Raw genomic sequence first — 27,610 nt, 5'->3', positions numbered from 1 at the left:
ACTGCTGTTTAGCTGCATTTACTCTCTACGAAGCCCCAAAGCCAAGCGTAGATTAAATGGAAAGGCTTTAAGAATATTTGAACAACACCCCTACATCACATTCCACAAAGGACACACTAGTACAGTATCTGACTATTGCTCACTTGGTGATGTAAACACCTCACTTCACCTCAGTGCACATCTCCAGCTCCAGTGACCACATTCTCCCTACAAGAACTCCATGATTTGGCCCTTTAGAGCCATCTCAGCTTCTCCCAAGCAGGTTCTTCACAGTTCACCTTTAATGTTCTCTCTCTCAAGGAGTCTGAGCAAGGACTCAGCGGTTAAGAGTGTTTGCTACTCTTACAGAGGACCTAGATTCAGTATCTAGCACAAACATGGCAGCTCATAACCATCTACAACTCCAGTTCCAGGGAATCTGACAACCCTTTTGACCTCCATGGATACCAGGCACATGTATGGTGTACATGCATGTATTCAGGCAAAAAAATCCATACTCATGACATAGAATAAATAAATCTAAATAAAACCAACAATATTGTTTCCTCTCCACAAAAGCTCCTGCCTTGAGTTCTTACCCATGCCTGACAATGCAATACCATTCCTCCAGGATAAACCTATTCCCACTGAGGAGGAGGCTGCCACCTCCTGCCTTCCCATGGGCCTATTTATACTTGTCCCACAGGAAAGTTCTTGGTGACATGCCTTACCTCCTACAACAATGTCAGCTCCTCTAAGACAGAGGAACATGGCTTTGGTAGAACATTGAACATACTGCCTAGCCCAGGGCTTCCCAGGAGCTCAACACCACAGCTGGTCTCAGAGACACTACAGACACAGCCTAGACAAATGCTCCAGTCCCTTCAAAGAAGTCACTGAAACTCAAAGCACAGCATGAGTCCTGACTGAGATGCACATTCAAGTGTCAACAACAGCTTTAAAGCAATACAAAGGAAAAGTGAACATTTCTTACTTTGAGCTGTTGTCGGACTCTGGCCAAAAAGAATTCCCAACAGTTTTCCCTGGAGTCCACTATGCCTAGGCCTCGAACTTCATTACGAATTCCAGAAATGATCTTGTCCATATCTTCATCGCTGAACAGATCTGGGATGTCTCCTATCCCCAGAGAATGGGCAGAATAGTGTAACAATCTTGCAATTTACATTTTACAGTGGATTTTTCCCTAATGTTTAAAAGGCTTTCTAAGATGAAGCAAGCTCCATTTAAAGACAAAGTTTGAAATTAGGAATGCCATTTTTTTTTGTCTTTTGTTCTGATAAGACACTGAGAGCAAGTAATTACCTACATACTCACTAGACCTGCATATCTATAGACCCAGACCCCATCAGACCCTCACACTCAGTAGACCCACAAGGTCCCCCTGGATGTGCACATCATCCAGACACATACTGAATTGAGCCCTTACACTTACTAACCCACACAGCCCCTAGACCTGCACCCCAACCCACTCTGGACTTGTGCACCCTCTAGACCCTCATCTCCTCCAGACCTGCACAAGAAGGAATAATATTTACTTCAGTCTGTGCCTCTGGGAGGCAGTCCACATCCACAAGCTGACTAAGAAAGCAATATAGTTCCAATAAGTTAAGTTTATAGCTTTCTCCCCAAGGACTGCCCCTAGCAAACATCTCAAAGACAAATTATCTCTCTTTAAAGTTCATTGAAACTACAGATAATTTGTCACTGGGAGAGATCTTTCAAGAAGTGTGTCCATTTAATCACCCGATGCCAGCAAGTCATTAATCAGCACGAGGAAGCTCTCATCTAGAACGTGGGCATCTGTCAGCAGGAACACAGTGGGCATGTTCTTGGCTCCAGTTCTGACGTACAAATTGGCCAGATCTACCTGTAAGGAAAGGACGACATTGTTCATGTTCTGTTAGAATGCTGATGTGATGTTGGAGGGTGTGGCTGGGTGCTGGGGGGCTCTGAGTGAAGAGGACTCCGGGCAGCAGTTGTGCCTCCCCTCCCAGTGACCCATCGCTGCACCTCCAACTCTGGCATTCACTAGTGAGCATCATGTGACTTGGGGGAGCCCAGGGATGAGCCGTGTTTTCCTTCTAACAGAGCAGATGAGAGTTCTGTGCCACCTCTGTCAAGTTGCACAGTGGCAGTCCTCTGCTCACCCCAACAGTTGCCTCTTCACTGAAAGTAGTTTTGCTTACAATATTAAATATTAAATATTAAATATTAAAATTTGCCAGCAATATCAAAAGCATTTTTTTAAAGTATAAAATAGTCTTTGCCACAAACTCTAGGCACTGCTTTGTAAGTACTACCACGGATTGAAAAGCAGACATTTAAGGACACAGGATACTTTTCTTAAAACGCTGTTTCAGTTGCTCTCATTCAGAGGAGAAGAAAACCTACCTGAAGGTCCAGAGGAAGTATTTTTTTTCTTTCTTCCCTTTGTCATATAAAGACATGAATAGCATTGAACACCGAGTCCATTTAAGGCAGACATAAAAGCATGTTTGTATATTTAAGACAATATTCTTTTTCAGCCAGGCTTATGTTATTGAACCTATACTGAAATTATAGAAATGTGTTGTGTATTTGACCATGAAGATAAAGGCATCAAAGGCATTGGCAGAGATCCCCACTTCCTGTAGGGTTGGGGGTTCCTGTCCATATCTCAGAGCTCACATGGATTCACTATCAGTTTATGTTCTGTCTGCCATACAAATGGGCCAGAAATTCAATCAGCCCTCCATAGCCACAGGCCGGCCAACAGCAAACAGACAGACAGAACTTTGTGTGTGCACTGATCACCTACAGTCTTTCTTCTCCTGTGGTTTTTCCCTTAGCACTGTAGCACAGCAACGACGTTAGGTTACATGTAAGCAACGTGGAGGCGATTTAAAGCACACGGGACCATGTTCAGGTCACCGAAGGAAGGTGGCCGTCCACAGCCTGAATTGCGTCAGGATCCAGGCCCCTACTTCTCTAAGGATAACAATGGATGACTACTTTGCCTTCCAACGTTCCTCACCCGAAGCTCTTGGGTCCCATATCCCTCCGTCAGAGTGATCTGAAAGACCTCTAAGCTGCAGATGTAAGCTGCCAGCCGAGACAGGCTCTGCTTGCCGCTGCCTCCGACTCCAACCAAGAGGGCGTGGCCTTGAGGGGTCCGAAGAATGCGGCTGATTCGACACCTGGAGAAGGAAAGTAGCAGACGCCCTCAAAGTCATGACATAAAACGTCCTGGGTAGTATTTGCTTTATATTTTAGCTAAATGTACAGATTTATGATGAGACGCTAATTTTATTGGAATCATCCAATCTCTGTTCTTATGCTTCTTCATCAAACAAAGACAGCATCTAGTTTTCTAAGTATTTTCTTAAAAAATTTTCCCGGGAGTTGTATTTTGAATTCTTGCTGCATTAATACTACTTGGAAATATATACAAGGCCTATATGTAAGCTCCATTAATTTTTTTTTTTTTTTTTGATTAGCAAGAAAAATCCCACTCTCTGTCACCTGTACAAAGACCTCCAGGGAAGGTATCTGCTTACATAAGAGCTTTGCTGTAGAACCACTTTGCAAAAAATAGATTGGCTTAGATTAATGGACACCTCCATGTGCTTCATTCAAAGAGACTAAAGACTTGCTTATTTAAAACATATTTATTTTATGCGAGTGCTTCTTATCTGTGTCTATGTATGTAAACCAAGTATGTTTCTGGTGCCTAAGGAGGTCAGAAGAAGCATTGGATCCCCTGCAACTATTACAAGTGGTCGTGACAGCATTATGTCAGGACTGGGACTTGAACCTGGGTCCTTTGCAAGAGCAGAAAGTATTCTTAACTGCTGAGCCTCCTCTCTAACCTGTGCACTTGTTTCTTGATGCAACCCTTTGCTTCCTTTCCATTAAAGGCAGCCCCATGCATAGGCCAAAGCATTTGCCACTGTAACTTCAAAGTCAAGCTTCTTACCAGACCTTTTGGCGCTCATCTTCCTTAGCCAAGAGAGTCTGTTTACACTACTGATGTCATTGCTACATTTTTAAAAGTATGAATGTGTTGGTTTTCACATCACTGTAAAGTTGGTTTAGTTGAAGAAATGGCTTATACGTGTGTTAAACAATTTTTTTAAAAAAAAATCCACAAAATGAAAAGTATGTAGAAGTCCAACTGCAAAAACTGGATATATTATGTTTGCCCGTCTGAAAAAAACTTAAATCCCACCCCTGAAAGACCAACATTGTTCTTCCTTTTGGAAAATGATGCTGGAGACCCTTATACCATAACTGATATGTATCATCACTTCAAGTCTGAAAAGACAGCTATTTTTACAAGCTTGGTGATTCCCTTAAACTTTACGCCATATGACCACACAAACAAAAGAATCTTGGGAAAGATACAGCAGAAGAGAAATCTCAAGTCCAGAGATAGGCTTTGGTTGCATCTTAATGCACACTTCCAAGTTTTTATATAACAGGACTCACTAACTGGAAACGTCCCATTTTTTGAAGTTTAAGAACACTTTATATGTCATCTCTAATGCTGAGTCAATCAGCTTTAATCTCATAATCCCTGGTCAAAGAAACACTTATGGCTTGGGCCACTGAGAGTCCCATAATGAAGATCCTATGTGCTTCCTTGTATGGGAAGGTTTTTTCCTTCAGTGTTGGAGGGTGTTGGTTTCACCTGACACGTGAGGTATCAGAGTATCATGACCCCACAGGGAACAGTGTGGCCAGTAATTCACTGGTTCCCACCTAAGCTCCCCTGTGTGTGTAATCACGAAGTTACTGAAAAGACATAGTGGAACTATTGATACTTGCCAAGCTTGCAGCAATAACGGTGGGTGGGGGTGACGGCGGGGAGCCCCCTCACATTTTCCTTCAGTCCCAAGGCTAGACATTTTATAATAACTTCTCTGAAACTCAAATTTCCTGTAGTTCACCCCGTCCGCATTTCCTTCATTTCATAAATACGTTTTCCTTCTTTAATGACTTAACTTTTTAAGTTTGTAACTCTTGTCCATTGTCACTTAATAGAAGGGCATGGGGGAATGCTGGTAGCTAGGCAGGGGGAACTGTATTTGGCTATAAAGGCACAGTCGACTTCCCACCTTGTAGCAACAGAAACTGCCTAGACCAGCAGCCCATCCACAGCTTGTTCTCAAGGCTCCTCATCTCCATTCTAAGAAACTGTTCTGTGTACATAAGGCCTGTTCAGCCTCTCTGGCCTCATCATACGTTGCTTGCCTTGTTTTAAACCTATGCTACATATACTATGTCCACCTTTATCTTTAACTCTGTTACTTGGGCATTCATGACTCAGAGTCACAATGGCCCTCTGTGATATGCTTCTCCCAAATCTTTCTATAATATGGTACACTTATCATGTAGATCTCAGACTAATGCCACTGCCTCCCTCAGATACCCAGTCTCTCTTTGGAAATCCAATAGAGATTGAGCCTCCTTTATATTGAAATCTTAATTGTTCTAAAATCCTAAATATCTTATAGGTCTAGGAGACAGACCACAGTAAAATCTTGGCTAACACTAAAAGTACCTGGATGCCATGTGCAGAGAGTTTAATATCAAAAATAAACAAAATTGTGGGTCAGTTGGGGACATCTCATCCCAAGTACATGCATACTTCAAAGCCTGAAGAAAATATCAGAAACTCTACACCTTTCTACTCCCAGGGCCTTTGGTTGAGGATCTCTCAGACCACATTTTCTTCTTCTGTTTACCTGTTGTACTCCTGGGCACGACACTGTACTCTTTATTTTTTTATCTTTTATTTTTTTTTACTTATTTTTTATTGGATATTTTATTTACATTTCAGATGCCATCCCATTTCCCCTCCCTAGAAAACCCCTATCCCATGCCCTCTTTTCCTTTTTGCTTTTATACAATTTTTTAAAAAAATGTTAATCAAAGGCTTTATAAGTTTGGTAATGCTCAATCAGAAGTGTAACCCAATACCCAACCTAGATATATCAACTATCTTTCACTGGTGGAGACACGTAAACATCTGCCTCCATGTCCCCCCCCCCTTTCTCATCACCTAGCTTCTCCTCTCCTTTTTCCCCTCCTCTCCTTGCTCCTTCTCTTCCTTTCGGTAATCCTCCCACCTTAGCTCCTCCTACATATCACCCTTCCTGTTAAAAAAAACCTTTTCTCTCAAAATACAATTAGAGCATAATTATACCAATTTGTACCAGTGAGGTACAAGATAGTCCTAATACCCAGTCCATCATTTTGTTGACTAACCAGAACCTCTGTCATCTCTCCTAACTAAAACACTTAGTTCTGAACCTGGCTTTTTTCTTGGCTTTAGAATGAATGTCAGCTGAAAACCGTCCACTCAAATCTTTTCTCTCAAAGTAAATAACCAGGATTGGCTATGAGACTATAAGTTTTCAACCCCGTCAGAAATCCAGAATGACTGAGTTAACTGAAATTATGGGAAGCACAAAGCATAGCTTCTAAAACTTAGCCAATTTATAGATACTGCTGAACACCTGGACAGTCCCTATACTACAAAATGTTGGAGCATCTGATCTTCAGCCTTCTTACCCAGGATCATCTGACAGACCTAGTGATGCAGAATTATTAAGGGCTGATTACCCTGTCTAGGCAGATATAATCAATCGACTATTCTGCAAGTGACACAGTACTCTTAAGACAGTTCTCTTGCTCATTTGCTCGTGTTCTGGAAAATGTTCATTTGGAGCCCTCTGCCCTCAAGCTTCTCTAAAGAAGGGATTGGACAGAGGTGCCCTGACCAGGATAGAAGCCTTGATGTTCAACCTCTACCCCAAGGCAGGCAACATCCTCTAATTTTCTTCTAAATATATATATATATATATATATATATATATATATATATATATATATATATATACCCTTTTGTTTTCAATAACTGCTGTAAGAAATTAAAAGGACTGGCCATGTTACTACCTGGAATGCAGTAGGCACTCAGTATGGCCTACTTAATCCATGATAATCAGGTTAAGTCAGGTTAAGTCCTTCCCACAAATCCCACAAGCACTTTCTGTTCCTCTTGCTTAATACCCTTCTCTAACAGGACTGCAGTGAAACAAAACATTTTGATTGCATCTGTGGCCCTTTTGAAAGTAGTTTTTCTGCATGTACCTGGTTAAAACTGTGACATAATTCACAGCAGTGCCTATTTTAATGCCGTAAGAACCATTGCTGACTGATAGCCACCATGACCGATTCACTCACACATGTTGCATGGCATCTTCAAACAGCACCAGGTGCATCTCAGAGTGGAGTTCATTGTAGTTGTCTACCATCTCTGTAAGAATTGCCTTTAGCCCTTCCCAGTCCTTCACTGGCATGTAACGAGGGTCTTCCCTGCCACTGGCAAAGTGACTATAGACAAGGGGCTGTTGCAGTAGGGTGTTAGCATCTGTACCCTGCAGAAGGAAGCACAGACCGTGGTATGAGATCCACACGTGAGGAAGTAGGACAATTCTCTTTAATCTGGACTTAGTAAGGCTGTGCATCTCAGATGCTACAGAAAGGACAGTATGCTTGCCCATCTGTAGCTCACAGACTCTCTAACACCAGCCTCATACCAACTGGAGCCTACTGAACAGAGACCACTTATGCTTACTCACTCACTTTAAAGTATTTATGGGCAGTTTCCAGCATTTTCCTCTGAAATAAGTCAAGATCGTTTGTGTCTATCAGTCTGTCTCCATAAACGCGTGATGTTTCATGAAGCCACAGGCGTGCTAAGTCTTCCGGGCATTTTAAACACTCAGGAGTAGCAAACAAAGTCCCCTGTATGAGAGGAATGAGGAACACAGCTTTAATTCAGAGGACAGTGCCAATCTAAGCATTTTAGTATTTGTTTAACTCTATACTGGGTTTAGCAATTGAAAAGAAACAAACAGGAGTGTATATATATCCACATATATATGTATATATACATATATACACACATATATATGTATATATGTGTGTGTGTGTGTGTGAAAATAAAACTCATTTCAGAGAAGCAGGAGCATAAGAATTTAGTATTGTACTCATTTTAAAAAGGCTAGAAGATGATATTAAGTTCCCCGGTACTAGAGTTACAGATGATTGTGACCCAGATGTGGTTACTAGGAATTAAGCCTGGGTCCTCTAGAGGAATAGTCAGTGATCTCAAACTCTGAGTCATCTCTCTATCCCTCATCATACATGACTTTAAAAAAGTTTTATCAATTATTATGTTATATGCATTGGTATTTTGCTTGTATGGATGTGTACCATGTCTCAAGAGTTCAGAAGGAGGAGCTAGATTCCTAAGATTTGGAGTTATAGATAGTTATAAACCAACATGTTGGTGCTAGGAACTGAACCTGGGACCTCTCCAAGAGCCGCAAGTGCTCTTAACTCCTGAGCCATCTCTCCAGCTCCCTTATCATAACCACATGAAGGAATGTAACTAAAACTATTTCAAGTCAGTGGGAGCTAATTGACATATATATATATATATATATATATATATATATATATATATATATATATATTCATTCTCAGTCTCTAATGGATTTTATGAAACCAAAGTACAATCAGAATGAAAATAACAAGATGCAAAGTTTCCTTGCTTTTAATCCTTTGATACAAGCCAATCTAACCCATTTACTTCACAAACAACAAAACAAAACACCCAAAGCTGAAACACAGATCATCCTGGAAGGTAGGCCCAGGACTAGCATGGATTCACTGTGTCCCCTGTGCCCACCAACATTGCCCTTTAGCATCTGGGGTGCAGGTGACCCAAGAACAGACAGCTTGCTCTCCCAGGAGAAGAGTAGGATGCTGTGGAGAATTAACCTGTGAGAGGCTGACAATGTTTGAAGGTATCAGATGTAGTTAGCAGCCTGGACCTGAAGGCTAAGCAGGCAGGATCACATCCTAGGTCACCTTTTCTGCTAAGGGCAAGACTTGCTTTAGACAAGACCTTGTTAGGCAGAGCCTTTCTGGCAGGTGCTAGAACTGCAGACCTGAAGGCAAATGGCCTGTATCATCACAAGCTATTGTCTCCTGTTGTGGTGGAGCTCTGTGGCTGTTGTGGAGTGATTCTGAAGAGAGCTGGAGAAGTCCTGGAAGTTTTCTCATTTTCTCCTGCACAACAGAACTTTGAGTCTTAGACAACTCCAACTCCCCAGATACTTCACAGTGGATAGTAGAGGACGCCATATATGTTTCAGGAATTCTAGACCTTCAATTCCCTCTTTAGAATTTCCTTTATACAATTAATAGTAAACATCTCTCCCTTTACTACAGGCTAAATTTTGGATCTCAGCACCCTTCACCCCATTTTAGGTCACCAAGGCCTTTGAGAGGAATAATGGAATCCTGGTCTCTGTGTCTGGCCCTAACACACTATGCAATCAAGATAATTTTCAGTGTTAAACCAAATAATCTATAATTTAAAATTTCATATTCTAATATAAATGATAACATTGATGTTTTATGCAAAAACACGACCAATTTCTCTTATTTGGCACTTAATAAGCCATTAATTTCCCAGGTTTGAATTTCAACTTTACTGGTATTGTTAACTCACTATCTATCATGGTCTGTTTGTCTCCCTAAATTTATGTTTTGAAGCAGTTGGGGCCAGTGAGATAGACAGATCAGTGGATGAACCTGATGACCTCAGTTCAACCCCTAGAACTCTCATAAAGGTTAAAGGAGAGAGTGAGCTCCTTGAAGTTGTCATTAGACCTCCACATGGGACATACCCACCTGCCATACACTAAATGAAAAAATACTTAATTGCCAATGTAGATGTATGAAGAGGTGGGCCCTTTTCTAAGAGAGGTGATGTCATATGACTACTGCAGAGTGTGTGCCCTTTTATGTGCCATGGAGAGACACAATGTTCAAGGCACCATCAGAACAGGCCCTTAGTAGATGCTGAACTTGCTACTACCTCGGCTGTGGACTTCTCAGCAACCCTGAACTATGAACAATAAATTCTCATTGCTTTTGAATTACCAAGTCTCAGGTACCTTGCTGTATTACCACAGATATATAGCACAGCATGAAGAGACCCACCGTCTCACCGACGAGAAAGACAGAGTAGCTTGTCATGTCACCTCACAGAGAGGTTTATAAGTGGAAGAGAAAGACATACGATGCAATGAAGCATAGTTCAAAACTGAAATCATTCTATAAACAAATGCCAGAAGTTATTCTGATGCTCAAGAAGCTCTCTTGCCAGTTGAGATACCTGGAAAATGTTTGATAAGTCTCTTAGGTTAAAATTGTAATGGAATTTAATAGCTGTGGGCACAAAGCTCTCTGCCATTGTCTGATGGAACGCAATTGTCGCCTGGATCAAAGAGGGGCCAGCCCTGAGAACAGACGGGCAGAATGCTTGCTGCTGGAGATAAAAGCTGAAGATCTGACCGTAGATGGTGGTCAGCGCATCCAAAGATGGAAAGTTGAATGCAAACACGGTGAAATGTCTCTGAAAAACAATGAGTACAAAATGGAGATGACAGACAGTCAAAGCAGAACATGCAAATAAAGCAAACAAACTAAATAGTTGGTTTTTACTCTGTTCTTTACTCAGGGTCACTGCCATGTAATTTATTACTGCCATCTTCCCCAACCATGGGGTTGGTCATGTGACCTGTTTGACCTTACAGAGACAATGCTAGTCACTGAAAAGGCTCTGGTCTTCATCTTTGTTCCCTTAAGCCTCTGACTTTTCCTGAGCTTTTAAAGTTTGTAAAGGATGAAAGGTCCAGAAGGCAGAGGTGTATTGTCATTGTCACCACTCTGGCCTCTGCCACACAAGATCAGCTGAGAGTCATACTCCTGACATTAAAAGTGATCTAGACAAAGCCAGCAGAGACAGCTAGCTTACCTGCAGGACTCACCTAAGTGAGAGAGCACCTTCTGTGTAGTTATTGTGATGGCTTGGGTAACTAAAAGAAGCCAATATAAAAAGTGATTCTCACTACAGACTATTTTGGAGACTAAAAATTGTTGAGATAATAAAGTGATCAGTGCTTAAGAATTAAATGTCTGCATTATGTAGGAGATTCCTAAGATTTAACAGCAAAAATGTTTAATCTAAAAATGAATAAAAAGATTTTAATAACATCTTCCTCAAAAAATATATACAAATATACAAGAAACTCATGAAAAATATTCAAATCTCCAATTACCAGATGTATGCAAAAACTAAACTATAATGATATTACCTCACTCCCATTATTATGCTTGCTGTGAAGAAGCAAAGCAGGAATTGCATGTTGACAAAGATGTGGAGAAACTGAACCCTTGTGCACTGTTGGTGGGGGTGACAGGTGACATGGTGATTGAAAGAACTGACAGGTTCTCAAAAAGCTACAAACCAAATCACTGTCTGATCTTGTAATTCCACCCCTGAAAGCAGATTTCCAAAAGATATTTTTGTGCCTATGTTTTTATTCCCCCTAGCAAAGAGATGGAAGTGACCCAGTGTTTACTAGTGAGTGAAAAGACAGGCAAAATCAGCATGTAAGACAAAGCAGCTCATCCTCCAGGCTACGAAATGAAATTCTACAATATGCTACATGTGTGATCTTCAGCACAACACTCAGTGAAGAATGCCAGTCCTTAGACAAACAGTGTAGGTCTCCTTTTATATGAAATACTTAGAGAAGTCAGGATCACAGAGAGAAAGAAGAGTGGTGTCTGCCTAGGCAGAGAGAGAAGAAGAGTGACAGAGGAGAGAGAAACGCGGTGTCATCGCTAATGGACAGAGCCTCAGTTTTACATCAGAGTCTCGCAGAGACAGATGGTGTGGCATAAGAAAGCATCAAATATATTCAACTTCACAGGTAGAAGAGTTAGTTACACTAATAAATTTTATGTAACATGTATTTAACCATAATAATAAAATGGAAAAAAATGATTTTCAAAAGATAAATGGTTGTGGGGGATGCAGAGGCAAAGGAAGGGTGACCACATAGCAGATCGGTCTTTAGGCAGAGAAACCATTTAGTGTGATATTTTAATAGTGGACACCTGTCATTATACATTTGTCAACCCTTCAGAACATGTAAGACAAAGAAGAACCCCAGTGGAAACTCTGTGCTTTAGTTAGTAATTATGTGTCAACATCATCTCATCAAATGTAACTAACGCAAGAGGTTAGTAAGAGTTCAAATGTAGCAGGTGGTGGGTGGATGAGGGACTCGACAGAAATTCTTCTGACTCATTTTGCTGTAAATGTAAAAGTTAATTAAAAATTCTATATTGATTGGGAAAGAGCACATCTACTTAATTAACTGGAAGTGGGAATCTTACTTCAGAAGCACCAAGAAACAAGAAGTGGTGTTCTGTTGAGACAGGGGCTCAATATGAAGCTCAATCTTCCTTGGAATTCATCGTAGCATAGGTTGGCCTTGAACTCCTAACACGGCTGCCTCAGCCTGCACTCCCAACCCCTCAGTGCTGGCATGTCAAGAGTGTACCAACATAGCCAGCATGATCTACAGTTTTGAATATGAGATCAAGGGCACTGGGAAGAGTGGCATGTAAACGCACCTGCAGTCGCGGGTTGACTGTGAGGCTGCCCACCGTGGGATTCATGCAGGCTACATACTGGCAGTTACGGATTTCCTTCAGCATCACTTTATGTCGATCGTACCTAAGGGACAGAAAACAGAACCTCAAATCCAAAATCGAGATGACAAAACAGCAAGCCACCAGTTCATGAAGGATTTAATCACAGACACTTTATCATCACAATCATTCTGCAAGCTTGACCTTCTGGGCCACATCTGAGGGACATCAAAACCATAGCTCAGAAAATGGAAGGTGACAGAATAAAAGCTCTAACAACATCAATATAAACTATTAGTGGTCATTGATTTTCATGTGGCCCTTACCATGGGTGGAAAACATTATAATAAAGCTTAGTGGGTGGGCTAGGGACCCCTCGCCCTGTGTTTATTTTAATGGATAGTAGAGTGCCTAGGTATGACCAAACATTCACAGCCTACAGGGTAAAGCCAAATTTTCTTCAATAACTTAGTGAGACTTAATTTCTACATAGTCGCTAATGTTCCTCTGTTACTTTTCAATCCAACCTTGCAAAGATATGAAGGGAAACTGCTCTGTTTGGTAGGAAGATGTGATATATAAAGTGGGGCCGGGAAGATGGCTCAGTCAGTAAGGTTCTTGCCACACAAGGGTAAAGACCTGAGTTTAGATCTCCAGCATCCAAGTAAGAGCCAGGCATGACACTTTGCACCTGTATTCCTAGCAGTTGATACAGAAGAATCCCTGGGCACAGCCAGTCTAGAACCAGGGAGCTCCAGTTTCAATGAAGTACTTTGTGTCAAAAAAGAAGATGGTGATCTCATATCTGGTATAGATTTCCAGCCTCCACACATGCACATATCTGTACAAATATATATGTACAAACATGTACACAATGTACACACACACACACACACACGGTTACAAACAGAAAATGCTCCCAGAAGATGAAGCAATCCAGGACAATTCCGTTTTCAAATGTTCTTCTACGGTAGGGATGAGGTTTTGATGGGCAGTAGAGCACAGGAGGGACTTACTTACCAGTGCCCGTAGTCAATGTGCTGCCGAAGCAATGCATGAGGCTGGACAGTGCCATACAAATCCACTTCAGGCATGTTCAGATCATCAATGAAATAAACCAGTTTTTTATTTCCTCTTGGACCGTAGTTGCGACCAGCTTTCTTCTCTAGAGGTTTTTCAAGAATCCCTAAAAACATAGAGGTAATTTTCTCTACAAATGGCTGGCTGATAGGATGTAACATTTCTGCCTTTACTTATTTTCCCCCAAATTCTTCCTCTTTCATGCTAATTTGTTCATGCCATGGTTGCTGGTTTCACATCTGGCTGCAACTGACTGTAAACTTGGTCCCTGCTCATCTCCCTCCTGTTAACTAGAGGTCACCAACCCAAGTGTTACTTGGTGTTTTTCCTGTGTCCGTGACTCTGTGTGGAAAGGGTCCTGAGTACTGTGTTTCTCAGATATAGTATCTAATTATGTTGACTCTTCAGACTGCAAATAACTCGGGGACAAGGAAGACAGAATGTGTGTGTGTGTTTGTGTGTGTGTGTGTGTGGTTATATTATGCTGATGACAATTACTTTGGCCAACAACTATTGCACATTTCCAGATGCTGGATGGTTAATCCCACTGCTACTTGTGCTCCTTTCTAAATACATCTCTGCACTATCTCTTAGACATAGACACACAGACAGACAGATAGACAGACAGACAGACACACAGAAAGACAGTCAGATACACATACAGAGACATAGAGACACAGAGACAGAGACACAAACAGACACGTACAGAGATGGACAGACACACAGAGACAGAGGCAGAGAGACAGATGGACAGACAGATACACATACACAGATAGAGTCAGAGAAAGAGAGAGAAACAGAGACAGAGAGACAGTGAATCACACAGACACAGACATGGAGACAGACAGACACATACATACAAAGACAGATATAGAGACAGAAGGGCATACAGACCCACAGATAGGCACACACAGAGACAGAAAGGTACATAGACATACACACATAGAGACAGACAGAAGACAGAGAGACAGACGAACGCATGCACGAACGCACGCACGCACGTGCACACACACATGCACACACACACATACACATAGCTCTTTCCTCTTTCCTGTGCTCATGTGTCCCTGCTTATGAGGTCAAAACTCTTCCAGTCAGACAGGAAAGCCAAGCAGGAATTCACTCTGGCCACGTCTGACTAACTCCTACAAATGGTATCTCATGCCATGTCCTTAGATTCCTGATGCCACCTCCTTTGCTTTCCCTGTGGCCTCAGGCCCAGGGCCATGCTATATTTGCTGGTATGTTGTTCAGTAGAACTGGTCTTCCTGACCTCAGATTCCTGTTCCCAAGAGGCCCAATCAGAGCTATGGTATAGACAGGGTGATCAGCTGTCCAGTTCCAGAAAACTCTGGGTAATGTAGGCTCACTGTATTTCACATGATAGAAATGGCAAACCACTGAGAGGGGGCAAGAAACTGACCTGATTGGAAAGCCACACAACAGTTTTAATCAGCAATTGAGACCTGAGTGCTGTACTGTCCCCCTCTCCTTGTGCTGGGCAGTGGCAGAAGTACTGGCATCAGCTCTTTATGCTGTGCCTCCTCCATTCTGTGCTTCTTCTGACAATAATATACTTGCCTAATAGGTCACATTAGGCACACACACACACACACACGAATAGACCTGTGACAGAATGACAAGGCCACTAAGATGGCTCAGTGGGTACAGTGTCTGTTGCCTGATGAGCTGAGTTTGATCTCTGAGTCCCACAGAGTAGAAAAATAGAACTGACTCCAGCAAGTTGTTCCTTGTCTTCAACATGTGTACCACCCACACTCTAAATAAATGTGATGGGAAAATCTAATTAATAACTTAAAGTTGGGCACATCATTAATATACTTTGTCTCCTGAATCAATTCCTTGCTTGAAAGAGGAACATGAGGATCCTCTTTAACACCCTTGTATTGCCAGTTCCATGATTTAATTACGGGGAATTAAATGGTTTAGAGGTGACATAATTATCACTGTGAATGTAAATTTTTGGTCTATAAAGTAATAACCCAACAAGACTATGAGTGAAATAAAGGCCAAACTTAGCCAGGCATGGTGGCACATGCCTGTCACCCTGGCACCCAGGACGCTGAGGCAAGAGTTCTAGGAGAGCCTGGGCTATATGGTGATTCTTTGTTTGAAAAAAAAAAACACAGAACAAACTAATAGCAATAGCTGAACTCTGTTTATCCAGGACAATGCGGAGTAAAAATTCACCAAAGACCTAAGCAGATGTGTAGACCATAACAAACTGTCCTGTCTAGATGGAGGAGAGGCACTTACTCTGCAGGGCAGCTGATGTCGTGTAGTAGTTGAAAGGCACACGGGACACTATGTAGTCCTCAGAGAGACGTGCCAGGGTGTCGCTCAAAAAGATGGTTTTCCCCACTCCCGCATTTCCAACCAGCATTAGCGGTTTGCCTTTGTCAAGAAGCAACTCAGTAAAATACCTAAGACGAGTTGTCTCTGGTGTCTGTACCAGGACTGTCTGGGAGAAAAAAAAAAATCAGGAGAAAAGTAAGAGAAAGACCTATGCATTACAGAGCTTCAGAGCTGACTCAACAGTCAATTTTTAATTAAGACCCAAAGAACTCTCTGTATAAGTTCCTGTCCAGCAGAAAAGAGCCAGTGGAAGAGCAGACATCATGGCTTCTGGAAGGGCAACTGGGCCGTGCAGTCAATTCTGTAGCAGAGGCAACTGATACATAGTTTCAAGGTAAGGACTTACTCTCCCATATATTTCTGTTTCCAGAACCCCTTCCTTCCCCCAGCAGTCTTAGGCATGGGGGCGAATACAGTGGACTTGGTAGGCAGTGTTGGCCCTCGGAGGCTGATGAGAGAGTGAGAAGTGAAGCTAATTGTGGAACAGTATCATGGCCCAAATGGCACAGGCCATGCACAAGGGCTCAGTGCAAGGAGACACCAGTAGAGTATTCACAGAGCCAAGTGCATCTGAAACTGTTACATACTGCCGTGTTAGAAATTAAACCTTCATTCTTATACTCTGAAATTTGTCAGTTTATTAATATTTACTTATTCCTATACCCTTATGTTCTACAGATATTTGAAAATTATCTATGAAAATAAAATAAAATGAGTGAAAAATTAGGCTCAGACTTGCTGGCAAAATGGCTCAGCAGAAAAAGGCACCTACTGTGTCAGCTTAGTAACCGGAGGTCAGTCTTCAGAAGTCAAAGGCAGAGAGAGAGAGAGAGAGAGAGAGAGAGAGAGAGAGAGAGAGAGAGCGCTGATTCTACAAGGTCATATGCATGAGTGCACACCCCCATGCATGTGTGTGTACGTACACACACACACACACACACATTGGTGGGTGGGAGAATAACAGGCTCAGAAAATATAGAACAAAATAAAATATTCAGACAGAAGATAGGCATAGAGAGTGAATTCTGCACAATTGAGATACAGCTGCTATTTTGGTGTATTTCTTGGTGGAGAAATGATTGAGGGAGACACTGTGTCAATTTCTGAATAGGCACACATACCCACACCACACACACACACACACACACACACACACACAGAGAGAGAGAGAGAGAGAGAGAGAGACACACACACATGAACACACAAGAATAAATTAGCTCCTAGGTCTAAATTATTCAGAAAGGATCTCAAAGTATGACATTATTTCTAATTTCCCATGGTCCGGCTCCATCTTATAAAGAGGCCACTAGTAGACAGCCACACTCGGTACCTCTGTACATGAAGTAAGTGTGAAACTTCTCAGGAAGAAAATTGATTTTCGGTTCAATAAAATCCGTTGACTAAAATCGATTTCCCTTGTCCTCTTTTGAATATGATTGATAAGCTGCACCAAGCTTTCATAGCAGTTTTTGTTACCAGGATTGTTTGGTGGGTTGTCGGCTTTCAGCCAGCTAGGAAATACTGCTGAGCAGCTAAGTTTGAGGTAGGCTGGACAAGACGAGAGACGGAAGCACAAGTAGCAGATATGATTTGGAGCCTCCTAACACCTCAGGTTCTGCCCGACTCTCCCTTCTTGCCAGCTTCCACTACGTTCAAGTAGCCATTTGCTGTCATTGCAGTCTGTGAGCTCCAGACGCTCTTGGGGTGAAGTCTTGGTCCTGTGTGGTAGTGCTGGAAACTGCGGTAGACCATTTGAGAGGTGGGGCCTGGTGGACACAACTAGGTCACAGACAACAAGCTCTAGAAGGGAACTGGAGCCCCTCTGGTCTCTCAGCTTAAATGGGAAAGATACACGTTGTGGTAAGTCTCCAATCCCAATCAGTTTGTCAAAGAACACACAGCTCAGTTATAACATTTATAAACTGTACGCCTAGGTTGGACAGATATATCATTATAGTACTCTCGTCCTCAGACATGAAATCCCTTGCTACTTGTGGTTCCTTCAGGCCATGTGCCATGTGCTTTTGTTCCATCTTCCTTCTGTCTTCCTTTCTTTCCTCCATATCCTCCTCTCCTCTCCTCCCTCTCTCTCTCTCTAAAACCTCCAGCCCCACCCTCCCCTTCCACTGCCCAATCACAGACTCTAGCCTTTATTTGATCAGTTAAAATACGGAAAAGGTTCACATGAAATCACCTGAGTACATGATCCACTCCTTCTTGGATGCTGCCCCTTTTGAGGAAGCAGAATTAACATCAAAATGCAAAGAGCACCAAGGAAATCCACAACAGATACAGAATAGCATGACTAAAGGTCTGGGGACTTCTAAGACTCTAAACTACCAATTAGGGATCAATATTGCTGCTGCCACTGCCGCCATGGACCCCAAGGGTACTAACTCAGGTGAAGATGTTGGGGTCCCTCTGCTTCCAGTGGGCCAGGTTGGTACTACTCAGATCTCAGGGATAGGACTGCTGTCTGAGGACACAGAAGTGGGGCTGTCACTCCAGGCTAAGGGTTCAATGCTGCTATCCCAAGGGGACCAGAAGTTCAGATCAGCATCCCTGTCTGTTTGGCATGGAGCCTTCAGAACCATGAAAAAAAATTATATTGTTTAGATTACTCTGTATATCTTACTTTGTTATGGACATTTTTGTAAACTAACATAAGTAGAGGTAGCATTTGAAAGCAGACAAACAGAAACACACACAGACACATACACGCATGAACATACGTGCACATGCACATGTATTAAGTGTCAATAAAGACTGGAGTCAACATACCTTCCCTACACCTTGAATGGTATATCTAGCCTCACCCTGTCACCTAAGGTCCTTGCTGTGTGCTCTAGTGACAGTTCCAGGAAGCTAAGGCTATCAAGTTCCTGCTACTTGGAACCAGCTGCATCCTCACAGGAGTGTCAACCAATCCTCTACCAGCCATTCATCCTCTCCTGCTTCAAACATCAAGCTCTAAAGTGATTCAAAATGAGAAATATATTTAAAAAGGATGATATTAAGGAGAAATAAGAAGTTGGCCACAGAATAATCTAGTCTAAGAGAGATGGACCACATAGAACGAGAAGCAATGAAGAAAGATGCGTGTGGAATCGTCAGCTGCCATGAGGACGTGGAACACTGGCGTTGGAAAGACCAAACTCATCCCTTTGTGGCTGCGTTGGTAAAAGAAGAAAGTTCTGTGTGAAAAGTGACATATATCACTTTATATAGGCAAGGAAACGAGAATCATATCGTTGAGTTAATTATACTCTGCCCTGGTTTTACGAAGCTTGTATAGTTTCTAGGAAATTATAAGAAAGTGTTTCCCATGGGATTGTGTTGAACTAAGGGGCAAAAAGTCTGCAGAAATGTCAACCTCCTCGCTAAACACCCCCACAGCTGTTTCTTCTCTCCCAGGGAAAAGTGTCATTCCCAGAGCATAGACCGCAAAGACCTGTGTCTCTGGCATGAGAGCAGAAATGGGCTGTTTTCCTCCAAAGCCTCAAAGGCACTCTGGAGCTGGGCTCCTGCTGCTATGCACACCTACCTTCAGGGGTGCATCAGTGTCCATGGTGAACTGGGGGACCTTGTCAGTCCAAGGCAAAAATTTTTTAGTTTTATGGTCCAGATAATAATCAAAGATGGTTCCCTGAGATGGAAACTTCACGGCTTTCATTTCCTTATGCCACCATCTACTGAAGTCGGCTTGATGATCAGAAAGCTATAAAGAACAGAAGAACCCTTTAGCACAGACTGAGAAAGCTACACAGCCCCTCCACATCCTGTTCAGTGCTCCGTCTGTAGGGCACTGTGCCAAACTCCTAGATGGGAACCCATCGGGTTAAGTAAACCACTAGATCTGAGCTGTAAACAGTGATACCTCTGTGTAGCTAGGACGTAGTGAGTGGTGGGTAGCTGCGAGTGACAGCAGGCCTGAAGCAAGATTGAGAAACGCTTACAAAACTCCTCATTATTAAAATCTAATGATGAATCACTGTACAAATCACTGTGCCCAGTACTATCAGGCAGTGGAGATCAGCACTGTGGTCCATTTCCACCTTGTCAGCACCAACTGATCAGGGCAGGAGGAAAAAAAGAGCTCGTGGGTCTTTGTGGTGAATTATGTGAGAGACGCTCTGCCCTTCCATTTGAGTTTTCAGTTTATGGTTGCTTTTATCCTTTTTTGTCCATTTTTTTCTCTTACAAAATGATGATAAAGAAAAACACTGCTTAAAAAAAGTCTTCACTCTAATAAGTAACATACTAGCAACTTTGTGTCACTATCAAAAGCTTAAAACTTGGCCCACCACTGCATTCTAGACCCAGGAGTACACAGGAAAAAGGGATGGGGGAGGCTCTACTCTTGGTTTCCAGCAGGACAGAGGTGAGCATCTGGCTGACCACCTCATAAAGATGAGTTCCTGTCCCCCAGGGAGGACATGGGCAGTATCCCATTTTTACAATGGGGTGTCGTTTGATGTAGTAATATGTATAAGCGCTCAGCTGTTTGATTAGAGTATAGGACATAGAGAAAGGGGGGCAGTACTTGTCCAGCAGTGGCCTGGCCCAACAACTTCTACGTCAGCAGTAGCCTGGCCCAGAGACCCCTATGTCTTCAACAGCCTGATAAAATGACATCTTCATCCTCAGATGGTCAGTCTATCAATTCCTATATCCTTGGAAAGCTGGATCAGCAACTCATGTATTCAGTGGCCTGGAGCAGGGGCTCCTCTGTCCTTGGGAGTGATCTGCCCTTTTGAATTTCACTGAAATCTAAAAACACTGTGGGTATTCATTGCCTTTGGAGATATTGTATTCATTTAAGACTTCAACTCCTGTTGTTTGTTTGTTTGTTTTTTGAAGATGTATTTTTTCTTATTTTGTGTGTACTGATGTTTTGCCTGTATATATGTCTGTGTGCGGATGTCGGATCCCCTCTTACAAACAGTTGTGACCTGCCATGCGAGTGCTGGGAATTGAACCAGGGTCTCTGGGAAAAGGAGCCAGTACTCTTAACCACTGAGCTATCTCTCCAGCCCCTCAACTCCCGTTTTCCCAGTTGCTGATTTGATGTCTCTATGTCCTTTGGCTATGGTGCGCTTTAGTACTGGGCTGTTCATACATATGTGCAGTCAGGCAGATGAAGACTGTGAACAACACTGGGTGGGATGAGTACTCTTGAGAGTCCCTCCCCTTCCCACCTCCAAACTGCCAAAGCTCCTGTTCCTGCGGCCAGCATCAATGTGCTAAGATGTTTACCCTCATTGAAATTATTTTCATAGCAGAAGCATGGGGTATTTTGTCTCCCTACAAACTTTGGTCTGAAGCCAAGCCAATGTGGCTTTAAATGATTCAGACTATGACTTAACCTGGCTCTATTTCTTGAACAAACTATATACAGCTTCTCCGTCACTACAGATTTTGCTTTGCCTTAAAATTCCATTATGAAAATGATTTTTTTGTGATGCATCCCTGACTGTTCAATGTGCTGCAATAAAGTGGTTATTATGGAGCAGGTAAGGATGCAAATGGGATGTCTACCCTCAGTCACTCAGGGGCAGGATTCACAGAGGAGTTATTGTCAGACTTAGCCCTTGATGCTCCGTCAGAGCAGCACTGGCTGCTTCCACAGGAAGCACTGGGAGATCATAGAAGGACATCTGGCAGGTGACACTGGTGGAAAATGATCTGTGAGACTCAGCTTATTTATAGATGTGTGTTCTGTTAACGTGGTAGCAAGAAACAGAGCTGGCCCAGAGGTTCCATCACCAGTGAGGAATTTGTGGGTTGTTCTCGAATGTATGCCTTCTGAGGGGGATTCCTGACTTTGCCAGGGGAGATCTGGGAAAGCTAGAAGGCTAGCCAATGGTATGCAATTTTAACTGAAAAAGTTAGGGGCCCCTACTGGAGTTGCATAACCAGAGAAATGCTGAGGTACTGGGGAAGTATGTTCTCTGATGAACGGCACGCTTGGGTAAGAACCATGCTCCAGCTACTAGGAGACCTGGGGACAAGTGCTTTGTATCCCCGAGCAACAAAGTTTGGCTTTCTCTGCACACGGAGGATACCTTAAAGCGATTGTGACAGAGATGACACCAGAAAGATCTGCACTTGGTAGACATTGGAAGTTAAACCCATGTGTCTCTGGCACTTGGTAATTCTAAGTGGCTTGTGAATGGGGCAGGTGGGGTGAGGTACGTACTTGTAGATGTGTTTCGAGTGTTTTCTGTAAGACACCAGAAGCCCTTAAGGCTATGCCAGACTGCTTGCAAGGGGACAGATCTACCTGAAGCAGAAAGGCCATGGGGGACAGTGGCTCTTGTCATTGGCCACGCCTCACAGATGGCAACACTGGAAGCATCGTTCTAGCAGATTACAGGTAGGACTGACTGGAGGAAGAACCATTTTAAGGACACTAGACATATCAGAATCTTGTTCCACAATCCTCCTTTCTGCATTTTACCAGATCATGTGTGTAAATCATAATAACTACAGCAATGGCATTTGGAAATAGCGTCTTTGAGGGATGTTTAGGTTTAAATGAAGTCATGGCAAGGACCCTCAGGAAGAGGTGGTTGTCCTCATGAGAAGAGAAACACTGAGATAACAGGCTCTCTCTGCTGTGTAAGGATACAGAAGGTGTCATGTGTAACAGAGGAAGAGGTTTCATGCGATCCCAGCTGCACTGTTACCCTAAGCTCACATTTTTAGTACTATGAGAAATATATTGCAGTAGTTTGGGCTACCTCAAGGTAGTGTAAGGATCCGCCCTGATCTAAGGTTGTATGGATGTCTTAGGACAGACTCCTCAGCAGCTTTGACAGTCACACTGACAGCATGTGAGGTCATGGTATGTGGAAAAGGAAGGACATTCCCAGGTCTTAACCAGGGAGGAATTTGTCATTGTGATGGAGTGGGCAGCACAGAGGAAAAGTAAACTTGGCTATGGTCAGAAGAAGTGTTGCTCAGGCACAGGGCGTGACTGGCCCATGGAATGGCACCAAGAGGTGACTCTGGTGGAAATGGACCCGAGTGCAGAAGGGCGACAAGAACTATCACTCTGTATGGGACACTGTGCCAAACCCACAGGCAGGCAACAGGGATGGGTGACAAAGTCAAGCCATGTTTTAAAACTCGGCCTCCCCACAAGCAAAACCCATCACTGGGAACACGTTTTCAGCATACCTGATCTCGTAGTAGGGTGCCTCCAAATGTCCAGACACAAGCAAAGACAAAATAGACTTCATAGGTCTCTTTAGGACTGTCAGAAGGTACGTTCTCAGGAGTCAACAAACACTCCAAAAGAGTACAAATAGTCTGAGGAAAAAGGAAACACTGTTAATGTAGGGCATTTTTTTTTGTTTTTTGTTTGTTTGTTTGTTTTAAATGCTAGAGAAGGGTCAAACAATTTTCTTACAAATTCTACCTCATTCATAAGAGATTATGCAACTTTTCAAAACTCAATGATTTGCTAAATTTAGAGACAAAAAAATAAGTGTCCCTGAGATGTTGAAGTCAGAGGTATAAAAAAAAAGTCACTTCAATCAATCTTTGAAATAATAAAAGATTAGAAAAAACATTTTAAATTATTCAAATAGCAATCACTAGGTAAACCAGACTGTCTTTCTCTCTCTTTTCATCTCCCCTCCCCCCTCTACCCCTCCTTCCTCCTTCCCTCACAGTAATAATCCTTTTTTGGACTACTTCCCTAGAGTACAAAACTGTCCTCAGTAATTGGTATTGTCATGGGCTCTAACACTTTTAAGACCCTCTTGCTCTAGGCTGAGGCAGCAGAAATTCAAAGTTATCCCTATCACCAGCCTGTATGCACTGTTCTCTCTCCCAGCCAGGAAAGAGGGGCAAGTGTCTTTCACTCAAATAGGAAAACACCTGTTCCATTTAAAAATCTCTCTATTTCTATAATGATAAAACTGATCAATTTTTTACCAAGAAAAAGAGTGAGAATTTCTGCAGCTTTGCTACATCTGAGGAGAAACCATGGTTTCTAAAGGAATGGTTAAAACCAATGGAAAAGGACCAATAGGCTGAGGTGGGCTACCATCAGTAACCCACCAGTAGGTCTTAGGATGTGTCTCCACTCCGCAGACATTGAAAACATTTCTGAGTGCCATGTAATCAACTAATAAAATTATACGTTGGCTCCAAGAGTTAACACACTTCCTCAAACTTAAGGGAATCCCACATGCTGGGAGATACAGTGTTGACTGTGTGTGAACATCATTGTAAGTTGTTCTCCTGTCTGCTCATTTTGCCTTAAATTCCTATACTTCTAAGAAACTGCAGGAAACACTGGTCAGCAATAACAGCTTTAAAAGAGCTAAGAACTAAATGCCTTTTATGAACACTAGAGAGGAAAGAGGGGAGAGCAGAGATCACGTTCATTCTCCCTTTCTCTGTTTTCACACTATTCCTGAATGGCAGAGTTCACACCACAGAGAATCACAAAAATACACAAGTCAACTTGAGAAAGAATGTGCGTAAGCTGCTTTTCACAAGCATTACACCCAAGGAAGTCTAATTAGGCTAACCACATAATTAATTCATTATGAATAAATTCAGACCTGCTTTCAGAAATAAATTATACCTCGGATAATTACTGTTGAATACTATCGTTTACTTAATTGGTGTGTGAATTATCCAGAAACCTGAACTTTCCTTTCTTACTATTCTACGGACCTATTGTAATTCAGCTTCAAACAAACTTGGTAACATAGTAACTTGACGGGAACAAAGTTCAGAGAAACTAATCTTGTTTCTGGAGGGATGAAACATTTTCGCTGTAAACCCTTAGTGAAGTTTGATAATTCATGCTACGTCACCATGCCCTTCACTTCTGGGTGGTGAATAACTCCTAATCGCTTCCATAATAAGTCCATTGTGTCTTTTACTGGTAGCAGCTAGTAGCCATCACACGACGAGGGTCACGCAGATGTTACCCCTGGACCATCAAAGATTCTTCACTCACACTGACAGATGTGAGTTCAGGAATGTGTGTTGACAATCAGGTGCTTTATTTTTTACTGATCGCACACCTGTACTTCACCCTACTTATCTAATTCAAAGACATATGGAGCTTCAAAAACAGGTGGAACATATTCTCTAGGCAGGTGTTATGTTTTGAATCTGAAATGTTTCAAGTGCTTATCTTCTAGCTGGTTGTAATATGTGTGTGTATCTAGAGAGGGGGGGAAGGGGAAGGAGGAGGAGGAAGAGAAGGAGGAGAAGAAGGAGGAGGAGGAGTATGTGTTTGTACAGGTGTGTGTGTGTGTGTGTGTGTGTGTGAGTGACTTTTGGGGGTGGCTAGTTGGTATGTGCAGATCACTAGGGGCTGGCTGTTGAAGGTTATGACCCAGTTCTGGTTCCAATGCTTTCTGCTTCCTAGTCTACACTATGTGAACAGACCTCACTGTTCTTACAGTCTGGCCCTTTTCACTATGAAGGACTGAAACACTCTGACAATTATGAGCCAAAACGAGTTTTCCATCTTGTTTCTGCCAGACATTGTGCTTACAGTGATAGCTAGAAAAATAAACAAATAAACTGTAGCATCTTTTTCTTCTAATTCTGTCCAGCATGCAATGACACGATGAATCCACGGACACATAGTTGGTGCTTACTGAGTACTGGAGCTATGTAAATCTCTTGGCGGCGGGGAAGTAAAGAGTTTTCACTTCTTGGGGTGCTCACAGAGTTCTGGGGGCTGAAGGTCTATAGCAAGAGGGTGAAACAATCTAACAATTTGGAAAATCTTTTTAAAAATTTTATTTATGTGTATTTATGGGGGGGAGGCATCTTCATGTGTGTACATATATGGATGCAGGGTGTCTTGGTCAGAGGATAGTTTGTAGAAGTTGGTTCTCTCTTTCCACCATGTGGGTCCCAGGGATGGAACTTAAGTCATTGGGTTTTATGCCAGGAGCAGTCCCACCAGTACCTCCCCCCATCTCCTTAAGCAAGCAAAATACATGCTATTCTGACTTTCTTGGGCATAGAAAGTCCACTGTTGGGACTAAACACAAACCTGCACCAGGCTGCTCTCTGGAACAGACGTGATGGTTTTAAAGCTAGTTCTTAGCTTCTCCAAGCATGCGGGAACGTATTTATCAAAAAGAATAGTTAAATTGGCCTTTTCTGATTGATGCCGCCTTCTGTCTATCCAACTGGCCACATACCTGAAAAGAAACATGGAAAAGCTTTTACCGAACAAGAGCCTTGAAAAGCAGGATGCCACTGGGTTCGAAGCTCCCCCTTCCACACAGCTTGGTGCAGCACTCCATGGACACGTTGAGTGGTTCACTCGATTTCTCAAATGGAAAATATTTTTAAATGGCCCTTTAAAGACTTGTTTTAATGGCCATTTTCACTCTAATGAAAAGAATGTAAAAGAAACTCCTAATAGCTCTTAGAAGGCAAACATAATCGTGCCTAAGTAGGCCATTACTTTGCATTTAGAGGGAAGTGCACTGTGTCATTTCCCAAATGAGCAGACTCTGTTCATGGCGGAGGCTTTATTTATGAAAACAGCTTGGTGCTTTTCTTGATTAATCTTGGCATCAATTATTTAGTAATGAGAAATCAGTTATAAATAACGAGGTGAACATTCCATAGGGGCTACTTCACCCGCTTTTCTACTGGGTTCTCTAACACCAAGCTGAAAGGGATAATGTGTTCACAGTCAAGGAATAGAAGTGGTATGCCATGCCTTGATCTATTGACATTCTTACGATATATAGATAAACCTGCCTCAAGCTCATAACACGTTAACATTGCTGTCGTTTTAGTAAACTGCTTACTGATGCCGTGATGGCGTCCTTAGTGGCCTCCAGGGTGCAACTAAGAGATGCTAAATGAAAAAGAATCACTCAGAAAGTTGTACTTGAGTAGGAATCGGTGGTAATAGAGGCATTTAGCAGCCTGCACATGAACAGTGCTGCCACCGACTGATTACAGCCAGACCTTGTTGCAGAGGCAAAGCAGATTCTGCATTTTGAATATGGTATAAATGAAGGTAAAGATGCATGCTTTCTCAATGCTTTCCCGTGCTTCCCATGGACTTCACGGAAGAGCCACCATCATTATATTGCAGTGTGGTTTATGGAATGCCAGCTATCATGTTTCCAGTAGGAGCCCTACTTGTACGAGAGCTGTATGGCAGGGTGCTACTGGGAGGTGACAGCAGCAGCCACTACAGACAAAAGGATTAAGGCCATATCTGTATTCAGTGACTGATTCTGTTGCAGCAGAAGCAGAGTGGAATCTCTGCTATTTTTATTTAGGTATTTAAGGGCTAGGAGATAGCTATATACAATGGCTCAAATGTGCCAGTCAAGAGACAGTGTGCACACACTGGATCTTTACTACTGTCACATGGGACCCACGGATCAAACTCAGGTTGTCAGCAAGCATTGCTTACCTGAGAGCCATCTTGCCAGCCCCAGTAGGGAATCATTGTATCCAGAACTTACAGTAGGAGGAGTTGCGCTCAGGGAGATAGAAGTCTGAGCCTGGACTACCCTGAATCTGCATTTCAGTTCCCTTACTTTTTAACCAGGTCACCCTTGGGAAGGTG

The 27,610-nt window shown here is 42.5% G+C and overlaps 1 protein-coding gene across 8 annotated transcripts in view; it reads right to left on the bottom strand.

The window, feature by feature from the left end:
* Dnah11 (dynein axonemal heavy chain 11) overlaps positions 1-27,610 on the bottom strand; it is a 290,461-nt gene that overhangs the window by 115,248 nt on the left and 147,603 nt on the right. For 6 of the 8 annotated variants that reach the window (XM_076920922.1, XM_076920924.1, XM_076920923.1 and 3 more), the window contains 12 exons: positions 26,063-26,213; positions 23,206-23,337; positions 19,568-19,741; positions 15,925-16,129; positions 13,588-13,753; positions 12,550-12,652; positions 10,238-10,477; positions 7,630-7,791; positions 7,228-7,421; positions 3,014-3,176; positions 1,744-1,867; positions 974-1,116 (listed from right to left, as the gene is read on the bottom strand). In XM_076920922.1, the coding sequence (XP_076777037.1) occupies positions 974-1,116; positions 1,744-1,867; positions 3,014-3,176; positions 7,228-7,421; positions 7,630-7,791; positions 10,238-10,477; positions 12,550-12,652; positions 13,588-13,753; positions 15,925-16,129; positions 19,568-19,741; positions 23,206-23,337; positions 26,063-26,213 (1,957 nt within the window). Of the gene's footprint in view, positions 1-973; positions 1,117-1,743; positions 1,868-3,013; positions 3,177-7,227; positions 7,422-7,629; positions 7,792-10,237; positions 10,478-12,549; positions 12,653-13,587; positions 13,754-15,924; positions 16,130-17,353; positions 17,596-19,567; positions 19,742-23,205; positions 23,338-26,062; positions 26,214-27,610 lie in introns of those variants that run through there. The other 2 variants (XM_076920929.1, XM_076920928.1) reach the window with 2 other exon arrangements.

Source organism: Arvicanthis niloticus, chromosome 23 (assembly GCF_011762505.2).
Source record: "Arvicanthis niloticus isolate mArvNil1 chromosome 23, mArvNil1.pat.X, whole genome shotgun sequence".
NCBI lineage: Eukaryota > Metazoa > Chordata > Mammalia > Rodentia > Muridae > Arvicanthis > Arvicanthis niloticus.
Note: the sequence above shows the minus strand (reverse complement) of the source record. Positions and strands in the feature narration are given on the sequence as shown.